This window comes from Pezoporus flaviventris, unplaced genomic scaffold, assembly GCF_033815535.1.
Source record: "Pezoporus flaviventris isolate CSIRO_AGI_PZ_B2104156 unplaced genomic scaffold, CSIRO_AGI_Pfla_v1 ptg000031l, whole genome shotgun sequence".
Lineage (NCBI taxonomy): Eukaryota > Metazoa > Chordata > Aves > Psittaciformes > Psittacidae > Pezoporus > Pezoporus flaviventris.
In genome coordinates, this window is record NW_026892579.1 from 34,227,067 (window position 1) to 34,245,747 (window position 18,681).

At 43.4% G+C, this 18,681-nt stretch overlaps 2 protein-coding genes across 5 annotated transcripts in view; both read right to left on the bottom strand.

Annotated features, from left to right (window-relative positions):
* The window catches only part of ARHGEF10 (Rho guanine nucleotide exchange factor 10), a 114,327-nt gene extending 109,829 nt beyond the window's left edge, over positions 1–4,498 (bottom strand). For 2 of the 3 annotated variants that reach the window (XM_061460662.1, XM_061460660.1), the window contains exon 1: positions 4,354–4,498. The gene's annotated coding sequence lies outside the window, so the exon portion shown is untranslated. Of the gene's footprint in view, positions 1–3,923; positions 4,191–4,353 lie in introns of those variants that run through there. The other variant, XM_061460661.1, reaches the window with a different exon arrangement.
* A 9,979-nt stretch (positions 4,499–14,477) lies between these two features.
* Positions 14,478–17,724, bottom strand: CLN8 (CLN8 transmembrane ER and ERGIC protein). 2 transcript variants are annotated; one of them, XM_061460666.1, is made up of 3 exons: positions 17,673–17,724; positions 15,740–16,378; positions 14,478–15,341 (listed from the first exon to the last, which is right to left on the bottom strand). In XM_061460666.1, the coding sequence occupies exons 2-3, from the start codon at positions 16,280–16,282 to the stop codon at positions 15,027–15,029; spliced, it is 858 nt and encodes a 285-aa protein (XP_061316650.1). In that variant the 5' UTR covers positions 16,283–16,378; positions 17,673–17,724; the 3' UTR covers positions 14,478–15,026. The 2 variants fall into 2 exon arrangements, with proteins under 2 accessions (XP_061316650.1, XP_061316649.1); XM_061460665.1 differs by having other exon boundaries at positions 17,646–17,722.
* Between the last annotated feature and the right edge of the window lie 957 nt (positions 17,725–18,681).

An 18,681-nucleotide genomic window follows, 5' to 3' on the forward strand; every position in this document is an offset into this window, starting at 1 on the left:
AAGGACAGTAAGGAAATGCACTTGTGGCTGTAAAAGACAACAGGAAGCTGGAATGACAGTTTCAAAATGTCTTATAGCCTCTAGATGTAAAGACAATTCCCCATGAGATTCCTTCTAAAGTTCTAACCTAAAACTGTAAAATAGAAAGACCTTGACATGCTTGTAAGGTGGCTGATGCCAACCTTATGAAGTTTAACCATGACAAGTGCAAGATCCTACACCTGGGTCAGAGCAATCCCAGGCACAGCTACAGGTTGGGCAGAGAAGAGATTCACAGCAGCCCTGCAGAGAAGGACTTGGGGGTGCTGGTCGATGAGAAAATGAACATGGGCCGGCTTCAGTGTGCGCTTGCAGCCCAGAAAGCCAACCGTATCCTGGGCTACATCAAAAGGAGCGTGACCAGCAGGTCAAAGGAGGTGATCCTGCTCCTCTACTCTGCTCTTGTGAGACCTCACTTGGAGTATTGTGTGCAGTTCCTGTGTCCTCAACATAAAAAGGACATGGAACTGTTGGAACAAATCCAGAGGAGGGCCACGAGGATGATCAGGGGACTGGAGCACCTCCCGTATGAAGATGGGCTGAGAAAGTTGGGGCTGTTTAGCGTGGAGAAGAGAAGGCTGCGTGGAGACCTCATAGCAGCCTTCCAGTATCTGAAGGGGGCCTATAGGGATGCTGTGGAGGGACTCTTCATTAGGGACTTTAGTGATAGGACAAGGGGTAACGGGTTAAAACTTAAACAGAGGAAGTTTAGATTGGATATAAGGAAGAAGTTCTTTACTGTGAGGGTGGTGAGGCACTGGAATGGGTTGCCCAGGGAGGTTGTGAATGCTCCATCCCTGGCGGTGTTTGAGGCCAGGCTGGATGGAGCTTTGGGTGATATGGTTTAGTTTGAGGTGTCCCTGCCCATGGCAGGGGGATTGGAACTAGATGATCTTAAAGTCCTTTCCAACCCTAACTATTCTATGATTCTACATCCCTGCTCATTGCAGGGGGACTGGACTAGATGACCTTTGAAGGTCCTTTCCAACCTGAACTATTCTATGATTCTATGATTCCATAATTCAAGAAAAAGCAAAACATGAATCATAAGTCACTTTACAGAAGAAGAAAATTGTTACTCTACATATGTAAAAATGAACAAAATAAGTATTACACATGGCTCATTTCTCTACCACATACAAAACTGAGACCAGTGTAGTATTATAGATGCATGAACAAACTGACTGCAGCTCTGTACATCGTATAAATTTTAACCTGAAAGTCTGAAACAAAACTACTCTTTCTCCTCCTGGATTGCAGAATTTGCTTCCTGGCTTCTTCAGAAATAGACTAAAGTTTATAATTTTTTTACAATGGGTTCTAAAAATAATTTCTACTTTACATAGAAGCAGTTAATAGACTTCCTGTTTTACAAATGAGTAATGCACTATTCTCAGATGCATTACATTCCATTAACAACTATGAAGTTTGACAAGAGCCTTTCAGGTTTTAGACAAGCTTGTTGTCTTCCTTCAGCTACGTAAGGATTCCTAAACAGCTGAAAACCAACCAAAAAACTATAAAATAACCAAGAAAATGCTGTTAAAAAGAGTAACTTGCTGCTATATCTAACATTCAGCCTACTCAAAACTAAGGCTATACCTTACTGAAGACTGGACTCTTCATTAGTGACTGTAGTGATGGGACAAGGGATAACAGGTTCAAACTCAAACAGGGGAAGTTTAGATTAGATATAAGGAAGGAGTTCTTTACTGTGAGGATGGTGAGCCACTGGAATGGCTTGCCCAAGGAAGTTGTGAAGGCTCCATCTCTGGCGGTGTTCAAGGCCAGGCTGGATGGAGTCTTGGGTGACATGGCTTAGTGCAAGGTGTCCCTGCCCATGGCAGGGGGGTTGGAACTACATGACCTTAAGATCCTTTCCAACCCTAACTATTCTACAAGTCTATGCAGCTACTAGGTTTAGGATAATCAGAACCTTTTATATTTGACATATGACTAAAGTAAGTGCTTAAACTTAATATTTCAAGCTGGTGTAAGTCAGTACATTTCCACTGAAGTTAATGGGCTAGAAGGAAATAAACCAAGAAGCTGAGGTACCTTAGTTTCAATTACAATAAAAATCAGAATCTTAATACTATCTATGTAATACTCTGGATTTTTAAAGTTAAATCTCAATAAATGCTACATCTTGTTTCACATTATTCTATTCTAGGAAATGATTGCCACAGTTTACTGATGAGCAAAACCATATCCCACCTGCTGGGAGTAACCACTTGCTACTGAGAAGAGGACTCCTGTGCATGGACTTTGAGGGAAGCAACTGCCTCCTCACTACCTGGGTGTGCTCACCACTGACCTGTTGCAGGGAGTAGCACATGACTTGTGCATTTGGTCTCAATGTCTCAGAGCTGTGAGACCAGCCTGCACACACCCATCACGTAGCACTACACCTCCTCTCTGTATCCTGTAGTGTATGAACTCCCTAAGCCCCGGTCTACAGGGTCCTGCCAGGTTCTTGCACTCAGCAGGAGCTGACAGACAGCACATGCCTCAAGCATCTATCTGCTTCCACAATCTCTTCTCTCACCACATCCACCCGTGGGTATCAGCCACGAAAGCCAGTGCCTGCCCCATCACACGACACCTGCTGCCACTCACATAGTAAGTCATATCTCACACACAGTACAACAGGGAAGCTCAGAAACCCATGGACTATATTATAGAAGTCTTGAAATCTCACTGTAAAGCCTTCAGAAATATCAGATTTTACTGTAGCACCTAAAGCACTAATGTTCATAACCAGACAAACACATGTAACTAGCTCATGAGCTACTGAGCCCAAGGGTGGAAAGGAAAGAAAAAGACAAGATGGATTAAACAAAGCAAGTCAGAGAGATTATCAAGATCAAACAGATCACCCAAGTGAAAAGAATGACGAGCCCATTGAAGAACATAGCTGAACAGCCAGAACCCCTGCCTGAATAATGGGCTTGCAGTTCCAGCCGCCCAACAAGTCCCATGTTCAGGCAATAAATCTGTGTCGCTTGAGCACCAACAGAAAATTTGAAAGATGTAATACTTCATTTCTGCTGCAGAACGGGACACTCGCTGGGGTTCACTAAGCACAATAATGGCTTTGGGAAAGCATTATTATTGCTTCTTTACAATAACAACAGTCACAAACTAACATACATTGGTACATCCCCTCTGTGCTTAGTCAGCAGAAGACAGTTGTTAAACAGTCAATCTTTCTTATTTCCTGACTCATGCAGGAAAACCCTACACCATTTATGGTAGCAGTTAAATTGTACAATTGAAAGAATTAAAGAAGATACTTTCTATGTTGTAATTATACAACTTCAAACCTGCTAGCACAATAAAAGCCAGGATCCTTGTAGCTTTGGGAAAAAAAAGGGAAAAAAAAAAGGATTGTACAAATTCTTAAATGAAGGAGGAAGGAATTTAGGATGGATAAAATAAGCCTTTACTATGGGCAAATTATTAATAGCTGTCTTTCCAAGCACTCGGTATAGCCTACTGACAGCTAACTTACTGGCCCAGGTGAATGACTAGCCAGCCTTAAAAGCTGCTCTTGCCTTACAACATGGCATCTTTGAAGAATAACTATATGGTCTAGGATCACCACAAGCAACTCTGTAACTCCTCCAACAGTTAAAGTGTTAATTACAAAGAAACCAAGGACAATTTAAAACCTTCTTTAAAAAAAAAAAAAACCAACAAAAAACAAAACCATAAATGGACATTTGCTACTGTGCCGAAGTATTTATCCCCTGTTTCAATAAACCCAGTTTAGTTGAAGATGCCATCTACACAGCTGGTGTTGAACGCAGTTTCTGAGAAAGGGGATGGAAAGAAACTCACGTCCCCGCAGGAGTTTGGATTTTCAATAGCCTTATCCATACCTGCTGAAGAGGGGAGAGGAGCAGGACCCAGGCAGCTCCCGGTGCCGCGAACACGAAGAGGCAGATACACACAAGAGAAAACCCCAGCGAAAACCCTGGGGAAGAGACTTCACCAGGGATCAAGAGCTGGAAGTTCGAGAAAAGAGTATATGCGCTTGCTAACGATCCTGGCAGCCTCGCTCCAGCAGCTCGCCAAGCCGCGTTACACTGGCAAAACCCGCTTAATGATACATCCCAAACCCCGCGTTTCCTCTCCTGCACCGAGCCGGGCAGGGCAGCCCCTCCGAGGCACCCGCAGCGCCGGGACGGGTCAGGCTGCCCCCACCGAGCCAGTCTCAGAGAACCGGACTTCCCGTGACTAACCCACACCGGAGCGAGCCCCGGCGCTCCCCGCCGGCTGCAGCCAGCCGCAGAGAGAACGAGCACCCACCTCCTCCGCCGCGAGCAACGCCGCCACCGGGAGCTCCGAGGCCGCCACCCGGCCCCCTCCCCTCCGCCCCGCCGGAGCTCCGGCGGCTCCCCCGCTCCTGGACACGTCACCCACCCCGCCCGCGGGCCGCCGCCGAGAGCAGCTGCTGAGTCCCAGCGAAGACCCGCCCGCCGCCGCCGCCGTTGTTGTTACCGCCTCCCCGGGCAGCCGCCGCCGCCATTGGGTCAGCGGGGGACGCCGCCGCCTCCCGGTTGGCGCAGCAGCCCGCCGGTCGCGGCGGGGCGGGCGGTCACCGCCTCCACACACACCGCCCGCTCCCTCCGGACCCCCGCCGCATTCCTGCATCCGCACGTGATGCCGCCGCCGCCGGGGCCCGGCCCCCACGGGCACCTGCGGGCGGAGGCAGCCCCGTGGGAGGGAGGGGAGAAGAATGGGGACACGCGAGACAAACCCAGCGTGCGAGGATGCACCACGGCCCCGGTCATGGAATTGTATCTCATGTTCCATGTGAAAGTCGCTAATCTTCATAGAATGGTTTGGGGTGAAGGAACCATAAAGAGCATCCAGTTCCAACCCCCTTCCACTAGACCAGGCTGCTCAAAGCTGCATCCAACCTGACCGGAAACACTGCCAGGGATGGGGCAGCCGCAGCTTCTCAGGGCAACCTGTGCCAGTGCCTTACCAGTCTCACAGGAAATTTCTTCCCAATACCTAACCTAAATTCATTCCCCCTTGTGCTACCACTCAATGCCCTTGTAAAAAGCCCCTCCCCAGCTTGCCTGTAATCCCGCTTTAGGCACTGCTTTAACATCTCCCCAGCCTGAACAACCCCAGCTCTCTCAGTCTGTCTACATAGAGAGAGGTGCTCCAGCCCTCAGAGCATCTTCACGGCCCTCCTCTGGACTCATTCCAACAGGTCCACCTCCTTATACTGGGTGCGCAGAACTGAACACAGCTCTGCAGGTGGGGTCTCATAAAACCAGAGCAGAGGGGAAGAATCACCTCCCACAACCTGTTGGTCATGCTCCTTTTGCTGCAGCAGTCGTGAAACATGCCCAGGTATACTAAATTCATTATCACTACATGATATGGAAATGGTGGCATTTCAAATGATGCTTGATTAATCCACCTTTTTCCTGCATTTTTTCATTCTACAGTTTGTGAATATGAATGTATGTTAAGTAGCCCATATCTTCATGTGGGTTTATACAACCTGAATTACAAATTAAATATTAAAAAGTATTACTTTCCAAAATGCTTTCATTTTGACAAAGTTACTTCTTTTTAATGTAGTTCATCATAGAGGGAACTTAACATAATTCTCACATAGCTCTATAGGCTCTACAAAAGAAAGAGAAGGGAAAATTGGGTCATATGTAGAGGTGGAGGCCAGGAATACCACTATGGCATTCAGTTCAGTTTCTGGCAGAGAGACCACTTTATCCTGCTGTTTGTGTAATTTTGTTTAACATGTTGCACTTCACTCTCCTGCAGGTATCATTTCAGGAGCTGAAATGGCTGGGAATCAGTCTTGGGCAAACTGTTTCATGACTGCTTATCATTAAAGGCCATGATAAAGAACAGGTATGTATCTAGACTAAGTGCAACTAACTCAATTCCATGATTAAAAATTTACTAGCGATATCCTTCTCCTTTTGGCAGCCAATTCATTATCCATGTGCATTTGGTTTTCTCGTTCATAATTATCTTTCACTGCTAGAGAAACTTAAGATTCTTCCTTTATTTCTTCCCTGAATCCTTTTGATCTTTGACAACAACTTCTTTGATCCTGGTCATCATACGTAAATACCCTGTAATTCTGATAGAAGGTTCCTGCGGAAACCTTGTTGGGCAAATCCGACAACAGCAGATCAGCTCATAAAAAAGCAAAACTAACTTCCAAAATAAAAAAACTGCAGGAAGAGTGCAAGTTAAGGCAACATCTAACAGCAGTCATAATTAATACCTTAATCATTGCAATTAGAAATTCATTATTTATCCACTCATAATTATGTGTCGATAGCCAGAATTCAGATAACAGCTCTCTCCAGGGTTAACATGATGCTTTTCATAACCAGCTCCTAGGAAGATGATGTTAAAATTTGTTTTACTGGTGATACATATACAAGACCTTGCCAGAATTTACTTCCTGTCATCGGTGCTTACTGGGGCTTCACAGAATCATGGAATTGTTGGGGTTGGATGGGACCTTGAAGATCACCTAGTTCCACCCCCCCACCCCCCCCCTCCATGGGCAGGGATAACTACCATTAGACCAGGTTGCTCCAAGCCCCGTCCAACCTAGCCTTGAACACTTACAGGCAAGGGAAAGCAACAACTTTCCTGGGTAACCTGTTCTAGTGCCTGCTTCCCTGTGCAACCCATTCCAGCTTCAGCAAAGCTACCTTTCTTCTCCAAGCTGCCACAGATCCTGTAACTACTCCAGCATGCATTCTGGGCATCTTAAGGACACCACAGACACTGAGCAGTGTCCTGGCCCCATGTGACACACTGCTGTGAAAAAGACAGTCCTTTTTTCTACCTCTGTGGAGACTGGGGTGATTGAATGTAAACTGAAATTTATGATGCCTAAGAGTATACACCATTCCTATGGCTTGCTTTCCAAAATGTTGCATGAAATCTGAAGAAAGCAACTAAAATGTAGGTTGCCAGGTTCTCCAGTGCAGCCTGATTTTCTTGATTTCTTCCTTCTCCTTACAATCAGCATTTTCTCTTAGGGAGTTTTCATTCATCCACTAGAAATAAAAAAACCTTATTTCTCCTGTTCTCAACTATCCCCCACCACAAAACAGTATGTCATCTGCTTACCATAATCCTTCAGAAACCACTGAAAGCCAGGACTTCACAAAGCCTTGCTTAACTTGAGCTCATGCTGGAGCCTTGTAAAGTTACAGATCCCCTCTACTGCCCTTACCAAACAAGGCTGAGTGTCAATACTTTTTTAAATTTATATATAAATTTATATATATATATACACCTATGTTCACAAATATTTTAAAAAACAAACCACACAGCTTTCTTAAATTCACACTAGTACATCAAAATAACATTTGGTTTTATAAAAGCATTGCTCACTTACGTTCTAATCAGGTGCTCACTGCTGGTCTGTTGTCCAGGTCTCCCTGAAGAACCAGCACCCCTACTGGGAGAGTTTGTAAATTCTGAGCATACCAGTACAGGTTAACCTGACAACTGAGTTTTATAATACTGTGATGTTTTACCTGCACAACTTCTTTCACAAACGCCTTTAAAAGGTCTCTGCTTACGAGGAGACTTCGCAAGTCGAATTCTCAGACTGCCAATTCAGGCAGACTAGGAAAAAATTTTCCTAAATTTCAATATTCCTTAGCACCAGAGTCCTTATGTCACATCAGCTCCTCGTTGTCATGGGTGGTGCACGAGCAATAGTACAGCTGATGCCACAACCTCTTGTGGTGGGTTGACCTTGGTCAGCAGCTGGACTCCTACCCAGCCACTCTCTTGCTCACTCCCCTTAACAGGACAGGGGGAGAAAATAAGATGGAAAGCTAATGGGTCAAAATGAAGACAGGGAGATCACTTAGCAGCTACTGTCATGGGCCAAACAGACCCAAGTTGGGGAAACTGCATTTATTGCCGATTAAAATTAGAGTAGTACGGTGAGAAACAAAGACAAGAGTAAAAACACCTCACATACACACTTCTCCCAGGCTCAACTTGACTCCTTCATTCCCAGCTCCTTTATCTCTCCCACCCCAAGAGATACAGTGGGATGGGGAACCGGTGCTGTGGTTAGTCCACAACAGCTCCTCCCTGGGCTCCTTCCTCCCCACATTCCTTCCCTGCTCCAACGTGGGTCCTTCCCACAGGCTGCAGTCCTTCAGGATAAACCTGTTCCTCCCTAGGCTCCTCCAGAGACCGCAGGGGAATCTGCTCTGGCTCCTGGAGCACTGCCTACCCTTCTTCCTCCTTTCAATACAGTGCCTGCAGAGTTGGTTCTTTCACTTTTTTCCTTACTTGTTTTGCCTGTATCATGGTTTTGCTCTTTCTACATATGCTTCCCCAAGGTACCACCACCTCGCGTGGGGGGCTCAACCATACCCTGCGATTGGACCATGAAGCATTAAGGTCATGCAACCGTGAAAGACAAATGCAGCCTTTGGCTGAGACAGAGCTATTTCCAGTGGCAGAAAAGAAGTACAAGCAAGGTTCTGAGAAGACTTTATATGAAGTACTGTGTATGACTCTAAGCCACCAATATTTAAGGAAAAGGAATTCAAGTAGGAAAAGTGGCAAATAAAAAGTATTAGGATAATAAAAAGAAAACAATAATAAAAAAGGAAAATAAAAGGAAAATAAGGAAAATAAATGAGCAGATTCATCTGTACTCATGAATACGCAAAAGAGACTCCATGGCTAAAATATAATTGTGTAAGATAAAAAGGCAATGATAATACAAGAATACATTATTATAGATTAGAACACACTGTTGGCTCCTTCAGTCTTGGGCAATATACTGCTTGGGAACTTTGATGTCCTAAAAACAATCCTCAAATTTTTCCTTAACCAGTGTCACAGAGATTCTTAAAGCAGTATGCTACTGACAAAAAAAAAGCATTAAAGCATCTCACAGTCTACGTTTATAATGTCTAACTGCAACCTGCTCAGCACTGTACAATGTAATAGTCTCAGCTACCTCATCCCAAAACATCCTAATTTTCTTCATATTTATATCCTATGACTCCTAAGTAAGGCTACTGCTGCTTTCTTCCTGTAAACATGACTGACAAGACAAGATGATCAAGCTGGTGTCAGATGCTCCACGTGTACTCTATGCAAGCCGCTTCTCTGTACTTGTGTAGTTTGGTTGCATGGCTTTGTTTCTCAAGGTAGTGTAGTAGTCACCTTGATTTACTCTTACTGCCCAATCCTGACAGCAGAACTTCATGGCACAGAAATGTAGGAAAGTCAACAAAAGTCCCCCAACAAAATTAGCACTTCTTCAGGTGTATTTCCCCCCCTGCTCAGTGCAAGCCCCATGCTTAAACTTCAGTGAGCACAGCTTTGGTGACAAAATGCAGTGCCCACATGGTAAACTGGTTTTGGCAGCAGAAGCAGTAACACAGGAGAAGGAAATTGCACATCTATATAGCAACATAAAAGTCAGTCTGAGTGAGTACCTGGAGCTGCCACAATCAATTATTGGTACTAAGACAAGGCACGTCCTCACTCTAGTCTTGACAGTAAAATGTCAGAGAACATACTGGTGAAAACAGTGTCAGAGGGCTTATACAGACCTCTACTATGAACTAAGCCTTCAAAGGAGCAAAGGCAGCTAGAATCATGAGGAATAAATATTTCAAAGTACTGCATCCTATATTTCATAAAGCTAGTATTAAATTTCCACTCTCTCTGCTCAGGTCATGTCCTTAAGGACTCAGAAGTGACCTCAGCTGACTCATCAGAACATGCACATGCACAGAGCACAACCCATTTCCTTGCTTTCTTTGTGGACATGTGAGCAGGCCCTTCTCTTTTCAAGAGAGGGCTGTCTTCTGCAACCTTGAATACCATTATGTCCTTACACATTCGCTGCATCACTATCTTTTTCAATCTACCTCACTCAGCATGGTTTTACTCAATGGAAAGAGGAAGGCTCTATGTGCTGCACAAACACTTGGTTTCACTCTGTGACACCACTGCTAGCAGAACATGCTAATTCATCAATCAGATCCCAAGCATGTAATGACTCTTCCAACACTGGAAAGCCATCTGGATGATGACACCTACAGAAACAGGAATCATTTACTTTAATGACCATCAGTTACTTTTTGTGCCATGACACGAGACTGAAAAAGTGTAATTGCTGAATAACCTTGCCTGTGTAAGTGTGCTTTTCTGGGAATACAACAAGAGCTATTTAGTAAAATATACTTACCTGTTAACTGAAAACATCTGACTAGCAAAACATCAGTAACATTTAAATTCCTTTTACAGATTGTTTACAAAAAAAAAAGGACTTTATTCATACAAATACTAGCATGCATTCTTCTCATCCCAGTCTGTACCCACACACATTCCACAGTGGAGCTTTACACATGAACATCAGTTAATCTTGGGGCTTCACTACAGGAGCAACTAGCAAAATCATTCCAGCCAGTTGCTTACACAATGCATTCTCAGAATAATAATTAAAAATGCCAGTATCAATGCTTTTTTTAACTCATTAATACTAAAAACCATCAGGAATTAATTCCTTCAAAGCACCATACAATACATAACATTTAACGTTTTAAACTGTATTTTTTTATTTAGCAATGAAACAAGTTTGGGGTTTTTGTTTTGTTGCTTTGTGGGTTTTGTTGTTTTTAACTTAAGGTGGCCCATACTAAAACATGCAGTGTCATGTGGTACCAAATGAAGTGTCTTCACAGTTAGAGCCTAACAAAAAAATGGAACCCACACTTCAAAGAAACAAGTCATAAAGATCACTTCCAAGTGATTCTTTTAAACCATTTTTAATACATACTTACATATGTCACAGCTTCTAGTCATGTAACTAAACAAGCTCCTGTGTGTTAAATATTGTATGTTAAATATGTTAAATTTTGAAGTTTACAAAGTTTCATAGCTATTTACATGGATATGATACTGCCTTTGTCAAGTTTAATGAGTACTTCAAAACAAGTCATTGTTTTAGTGTGTGCACTGCAAAAACTGTTAAAGTAACAAATAGCAAGCAAAAAATAGACATTGTCATGAGTAAATAAAACTCAGGAGACAATTATTCAATAAAATACTTTTATTTATGTACACAGTGTAAAGATGCTGTACCATTCAACAAACTTTTATTATATAAGAGCAAACTTGAATTTGCTTAATACTTCTGAATTCACTTTGAGTGGGAGTCTCCCTGAGGTTAAGAAAGGTGTCTTATTACTGTATGTAACAGCAATACTTAATCAGTGTTACCAGGAAAAAGCAAGAAAACCTGAAAGACTTGGACACTGCACTTAGTGGAGGAAGGGCACAATAGTACATGCTGAAAACTATCAGACAGAGATATCACTGTAGCAATGTGCCTGCTTCAAGATCATGAACTGTACTACAAGTGACAGTAAATATTACTGAAAGATTGGTGGAAGGGAAAGGATGATAGGTTTTGGAAAAAAACTAAGACAGGACACAAATGGAAGCACATGCAAACTGTGATTTAGGAATGCTGTGTGAAGATGGTAAAAATAAGATGTCTGGCCAGGGTGTCTTAGATCAGGCATTTTTCTTAAATACAAACAAAAATATCAGCCCCCGCAACCACTCCCCCCCCCAAAAAAAAACAACAAACAAATGCCAAACACCCCCATCACAGTTTATTCTTTGTTGTGGGTTGGTTTTGCTTTTTAAAAAGCTTCAGCCAGAAAGGTGACACAAACAGGACTCCTTGAATAGGCTTGTTCAAAAAAAAAAAAAAAAAAGCCTTTTCCAAATCATGGCAGCAGCACACCTTGTGACCTGATGCAGCCACTACAGCCACTACCGAAGCCAAGTGTGAATATTTCAACATCAGATTGTAGATGAGGCATTACAAGAGAGGCCGAACAGGACTGGGGTTAGTTTCACATTAACAAAATTTATAAACAAACTATGGCTAGTCTCCTTTTGGGCTGAAAAGCAGCACTTATTTATACAGGTAATTAGACACCAACTCCCCCAGTTAGAGAACTTTTTTTGAGTCTTGTTTCAGAGCAATGAGACAATCAGCCACAATCACAAACCAGAAAATTCCCTTAAAGGGAGCAACAAAAGGCAGGAAAGAAAACACTCAAGTATAATAAAAGTCCCTGTGTAACAGAACTGGTAACTCCAACTCCAGGCCATCAAGATGAAGAATTAAGGTTGGCTGTATTTTATGTCCTGTTGTATTTTTAGATGGACTGTAAAGGTACACTCAAACCAACAGAAATGAGTGCTGTTATTTGCTTTATTGCATAGCTCCCTTTTTCTAGTAGATCTAGCAATGTTTAAGTTAACAGGTGATCTGGGGTCAACAATTACATAGTTGAGACATGAAAAAGATTTGAGATATGCCATAACAGTCTTTGCATGAAAACAAATCTTGCTAAGATGCACACTAACCAAACTTCCTTACTGTAGTAATAAAAAACACTTTTAATGAGATATTTAAAATCCACATTAACACTACACAAATTGATAAAACAAAGTACTAAACTTTAGAAGCCTGGTGCCACTCAGATCACACTGAATTTCAATTTTCATTCCCAAATTCACTACTAGCCCCACCCCTTCATATTCTCTTATCTTAGCACATAGAAACTTTACCTCCTTCAGCCAGCCACTATAAGAATCACATACTTGGCCAAAATCTACTTTTCTTTTAATGCTTTCATTTTCTGCTAGGATTCTTCAGAATTCCATAGCTGAAATGTTCATAATTGTTACGTAGTGTCCTCGGTTCAGCTTAAACCACAACACCTAATTTTACTGAATCCAAACCTTCCAGTTTTAAGCTGCACAGAGTACACCAGCATTTTGATACCTGGTGACTTAACCCCTGCCTTCTCCTCTGGAACTCCTGTAAGCGATGTTTGGATTCTGCAAGGTATGTATTTGGATCACATATTTGGGTTGTTCCCAAGGAATCCATCCCCTGCCTTCTTCTAAAGCACTTTCAACATTACTCTCCCACACACAGCTCCTCAGGAGAAGCACATAGTTCTAAGCTTTAGAGAACCCTTTTCTCTGTAGAATGGCATTCATATAGGCTATAGTGCCAAAACACTGTGTTGTGGTTTAACCCCTGCCAGCAACTAAGTGCCACAAAGCCACTTGCTCCCCTCAACCCCACTTCCCCTTCTGGCCTGCTTAGAAGAAGGTAGCCAAAATATAGATTTCTTTATTGAGTATCAACAGAACAACAGACAGGGTTGCTGTGCAAAATTACTACCCTGGTTCTGAATGGTCAGTTTCAGACATTCACCACTTCATCATTATCAACAACATCTAGCCTTATATTTGTGACTTAATAGTGAGAAGTTTCCTCTGCCTCATAGAGCAGCTCTTTAACTCTGTGCTTACACGAACTAAATTAGGGAACACAGCAACCTGACCACTAGTTTCCTCCCTTCACTCAGAATCAAATCAAGCACATTTCCACCAAAAATTAACAACATGGCACTGTTTACACTAAACAGTGCTTCCCTTACATGTTTAAAATGTGCTCCACTACAGAGCAGCACATAAAGCCTCTAACATATGCCTTGACCTAAAATTCTTCATAGCTCGGGCTTGCCCAGTCTTATTGCTTTGGAAAATAAATCTGTGTAGCAGTCACACCACATTATAAAAGTTTCAAACGACAGGCTTTTTATCTCCCTAGCTCAGTGCACAAACTACTTAAAAGCCTTGTCATTCTCCTGCCACTAGGCGTCACTGTCTTCTGTCGTGATTATTAGACCTTCACCTGAGGTCCAACACTTCACCCTGGAACCATCAGAGAAATGCTACTGAGTGGGAGAACACTCACCACAATTTGCCAAGTCCATATATCTGAAAAGGGACCCTATTCCTTAGGTCAAGGAAAGCTTTAGTGATGTAGCAGATAAAGTGCAAAGGACTGTTAGTGTCACTTTGTATGGTCTTTGAAGTAAAATAAATCAGTGGAAGTACAACTGAACTCTTAAAGGAGGCAATACAGGCTTTCCCCCACAGAGGAGCCTCCCCAGGTTCTAAAACCCTCTGTAACTAAGAAAACTTCAAAAAATAAGAGGAACCACGACAGAAGTACTAACAGAACTAATTACATGACCCCTCACGTGGGACCTACAAAGAAAATAATTTTACTAATCAACCAGCAATCTTTTCAAGCACAGAAAGGGAGCCAAACATTCTGTTGTTGTCTTTTGTATTTTATGGACTTCAAGTCCAGAAGTGACCACTATGATCGTCTGGCTAGACCACCAGCATAATAAATGCCTGCATCCCCACATGCATCTTTGTGGTGGATATGAACTCCTCCCATACTAAGGGCAACCTGGAAACTCACTTTTACAGCGAACACTCAATTATCTTCCTTTTCCTCAAGTGCGCTTAAAATAAGGAAAAAAGAACCCAAAACGAAAAACAGAAAAAAAACCAAACCCCACACTCCAGCCGTGACTGCATTCTACCACTGACCAATTCAGTCACTTGGAATGACTAAATGGCACACAGGAACTAGGTACCCATGCATACCTAACTCACATCATAATTGATCTTAATAAACAATGTAACTTCCATTAACAGTATCTCTGACATGTATGAAATAGGATTCAAGCTGAACTTGATTCAAGCTGAGCTTAATAGCCAAATTAACTGTAAAGCCTCTTGGAAGCATTAGGACAAAGGATGCCATTAGAGAGCACATCACTACTAGATCATGAAATATTGTCCAACCTGACAAAATTTTGGTGTATATCTTAAGAGGTTGACTATCTTGTGTGTATGCACATATGAAACAGAAAAAATCCATTAAAATACTTCTGGTGCACACAGAATCCTACCAGCAAAGAAGCACTGTGTTAATGAACTTCATGCAACAGCTTCTATTTCACAGGCAAAGAATTACTCTGCATTGTATTCGTTTGCCACCCTATAAGGAAACAGCTGTTTCAGTGTCACATCCTCTTCTTTTCATGTGTTTCACCATTTAATTTTCCGTTTTCCACTGCTTTATTTTCAAAATTCCAGTCAGTTGGGTTCAGAAGTTGCTGCGTTTTTTTGTACGTCCAGTATGGGTTAAGTATTAGCGTAACAGCAAATAATCCCGAGAATAGAACAGTAAAATGAAGAAGTCCCAAATTTTCTACCACAGAATTCCAATTGAAAATACACACCCACCACATGTGGTAAGTAAGAATCATGCGGCAGTGAAACAGGTGGATCATCACCCACTGGTTTGCTTTCCAGAAAAAGGTGTTAGCACAGCCAGCCTAGAAAAACAAGAATAGAAAGTATGCAGAAGTGAGATTGTTACTTCAACATAGTGAACTGAGGAATCTCTAGAACTAATGCAAATACCCAGCTTTCATGAACACACACTCTCAGGCATTTTTTCCATGCACAGCTATGATTTTCCACACGCATACCACACCCCAAACTCAGAACAGATCTATACCATCTCACTATCCACATGCACACGTTATCGCACAAAAACCTGTATGAAGGACTACAGAAATATCATGATGACAAAAAGAAGGTATCACAGTAACATGGGTCCCAGTTATATGAATGCAGTTTTACTTAAAAGCTACCTAAAAGAACTGCACAGATTACCTGTGAAAAGTGAGATACATGAAAACTGTTACAAACAAAATTACCATGGTCTTACCTTCAAAAGCATCCAGGAAATGCATGTTGAGGGAGTACTCATCTCCAGCAACATTCCCATCAAAGGCAGATAATGTCCAGATTTCACATTAATCACTAGACCAGCCAAGCCACCAAAAGCTAGCAAGTGATGAGCTACCAAGAACGCATCAAATGTTCTAAAAATAACATTGGACACGTGAACAGCTACATTTTCAAGCAAGAAAAATCCAGCAGCTATTAAACAGTTAAACCAACTCCAATTTTGCTGTGAATACACTTTGTCAGCATGAAAAACAGGATCTACGAGCAAAGCCCATAGCCCAGCAACACAACTCTGAAGTCCGAACACACCACGTGTGACTGCCATATTCCAAAACACCTTCTCCTTTGCATACAAGGCATGATAAGTGGTACTTATCCATGAAGACAACCAGTGAGACAGAAGGAATACTCCCAAATAGATTAAAAAGCCAGCAGCTAAAAATGTCAAGCGAACTTCCCATAAGAGATAGTCCCATTCAAAAGTGGTCCCAAACACTGGATCAGCATTTGTAGGATTCATTTCTTCTTCTTTGACACTTCTCACCCGCACTATAGTCTCCTTTATGCCTATTCAGCCCCTGCTATTATGCAAATCAGAAACCACGAACTCTTCCATCTGGAGCAAGGAGGAAAAAAAAAAAAAAAAAAAAGTGAATTTCTAAGTCATCCATATACATAGGTTCTAAACCATAGAGAACTCACTTCCCCTGCAGTTACAACTTTAGTATTGTTGCATTAGGCACATTCATCCCAAAGACAGGCAGACAGACAAAAAAAAAAAAAAACAAACGACAAACTTAAGTGTGTTTAACAACGCATTTAACAATTGGTCTGCAAAATCTGTATTAGCACAAAGTAGTGCACTGAAACAAAAGCTGAGGAGGGCAAATTAGGAAGGCAAGAAAGAGGAAAATACAAAGAAGTAAATACAAAGAAGTAAGCCCTGTTTTCTTACTTACGGAACTTTTACTTCAACAGCAACAAGCAGTTATTCACCTATGCCATTATTCTCCTACTCCCCTGCTTTTATCTCACTGACTTTACACCACTTCCTAAGGCTTTGGGTGCAATTCAGATACAGACCTAGGATATAAAACTAAAAACTTAATTCAGTGAGCAGGACCATGTACATAGAAAAGGGCTTTCAGGATCCTATCTCAAACCAAGACTTTGCAATCAGTCTCTGAACATTAAACCACTTTCCAACAGAAAACATATTGCAAAAATGCAAGAGTATGGAATGCAGACAAGCAACATTAATGTGTATTATTAACAACATTCGTGTCATTAACTGAACAGCCCAGCAGTAAGTGCATCAAGTTACCTGAAACTTCCTGAATACACTGTAGTTCAAAAAACAAGGATTTGTGGGGAGGGAAAAGCCAGGTAATAGACCCACTCAAGTCTGTAAACGCTCCAAACTGCAACGCGTTTGGGAGTTTGGTAGGAGCTAGATGAAAAAGCCACAGCGACCACCGAGTTCAGATCCCCTGGTGAGATGCCCCAGCCTTGGTTCACCATGCAGCAAACGCCACCATCAACCCACACCCCCGTAGAGACCTGTACTCGCAAATGCCTCTCTCCAAGACAGGGGAGTTGGCTGGCAGCTTCTGTCTGAGGACCCCACTCCCGCCCCAGAGCCTCACACCGGACTAGACCGACTCAAAGGTGGAGTCCCAGTAGCACCCTCCTCCCCCAATCTCCGGAGAAAAAACAGGGTAAAACACGCCAGTCCGATGGCAGGAGCAGGCCCTGAACAGCGCGATCCACCGGACCAAGCCCAGCTGCAGCACGGCGGCGGCAGCACCTGCGTTCCCACGCAAACACCGGCACAACAACCCCGTCCCCACCCGCCCCGACGCCGCCGAGCCCCTCACGCAGACCTGGGGTGCCGGCCCAGGCGCACAGACCTCGCTCACATCCGCAGTTCCTCATCCACAGCGCTGCCCGAGATGGGGGCCGGCCGTTCCCGGCTCCGGGACTGCCCCGAGCGGCAAAGCCGCCCCCACCGTCTCCCCGGAGCGCCCGGCCCGGACAGACCCGACCAGCCGCACTTCCCACAACCGCCCTCCACAGCGCAGCCGCCAGACGCTCTTCTGCGCATGCGCCATTCCACCCACCCCCCCCCCCCCACCCCTTGTGCGCTGGCCCGGAGGCGCGAACCACTGGGCGGCGCGGGGGGTCGGTTAGGGGGTTGGCGGCTGTACCACTTGGCCAGGGGGGAACAGCCGGTCCGGCCGGGAGGCAGAGGGCGGGTAGTGTGGGGCAGCGGGCTCTGTGTGTTCGCGTTGTGTCGCCGGTACCAGAGGGGAGCCTTGTTTACAAGGAGTTTTTCTTCACCAAACAGCAGGCTCACCACCACCACCACCAGGTTAATAATAATTAACAGATACCTGATCAACAACAGTAATAAAAAAAAGGTAGCAGTGATGCCATTGCCAGTGCCTTTATTTGTAATTATCCAGTTTCATTTAAGACAGCAAATTATTAAATGATGTCAGAGTTCTGCTACATGATTCTGTCCATACTTGTGAAAATTGGTGCTGTCAGCCCAATGACTCAGCCTCGCTGAGTCTTGTGAGCTTCACCAGCGAGGCTCCTGAACCTCAGCCGTGCTTCAGCCCCGCACCCACAATGCAGTTTGGCTTCAACATGAGTGATTGCAGTGACTGGGATTTTTGCCAGGGAAAAGCTCAGTTCCGCTACAGACCTCGTGCTTCCACCAAAAAAGCGACCAAAACCACCACCAACAACAACAAAAAAAAAAAGCCACAGCTTTTTTTTTTTTTTTTTTTTTTGCACAGAGGATTGTCCTAGAACAATCAAAATCCTGAGCTGGGTCTGCCTGTGGTGAGAGACCAGAGCTGGGAAATCAGTCATAGAATCCCAGAAAGGTTTGGGGTGGAAAGGACCTTAAAG

Coding starts and splice junctions, on each gene's coding strand:
- CLN8 (XM_061460666.1), bottom strand. CDS start 16,282: ATGAATCCTACAAATGCTGATCCAGTGTTTGGGACCACTTTTGAATGG. Junction 15,342..15,739: donor TTTCCTGGATGCTTTTGAAG/GTAAGACCATGG, acceptor TTGTTTTTCTAG/GCTGGCTGTGCTAACACCTT.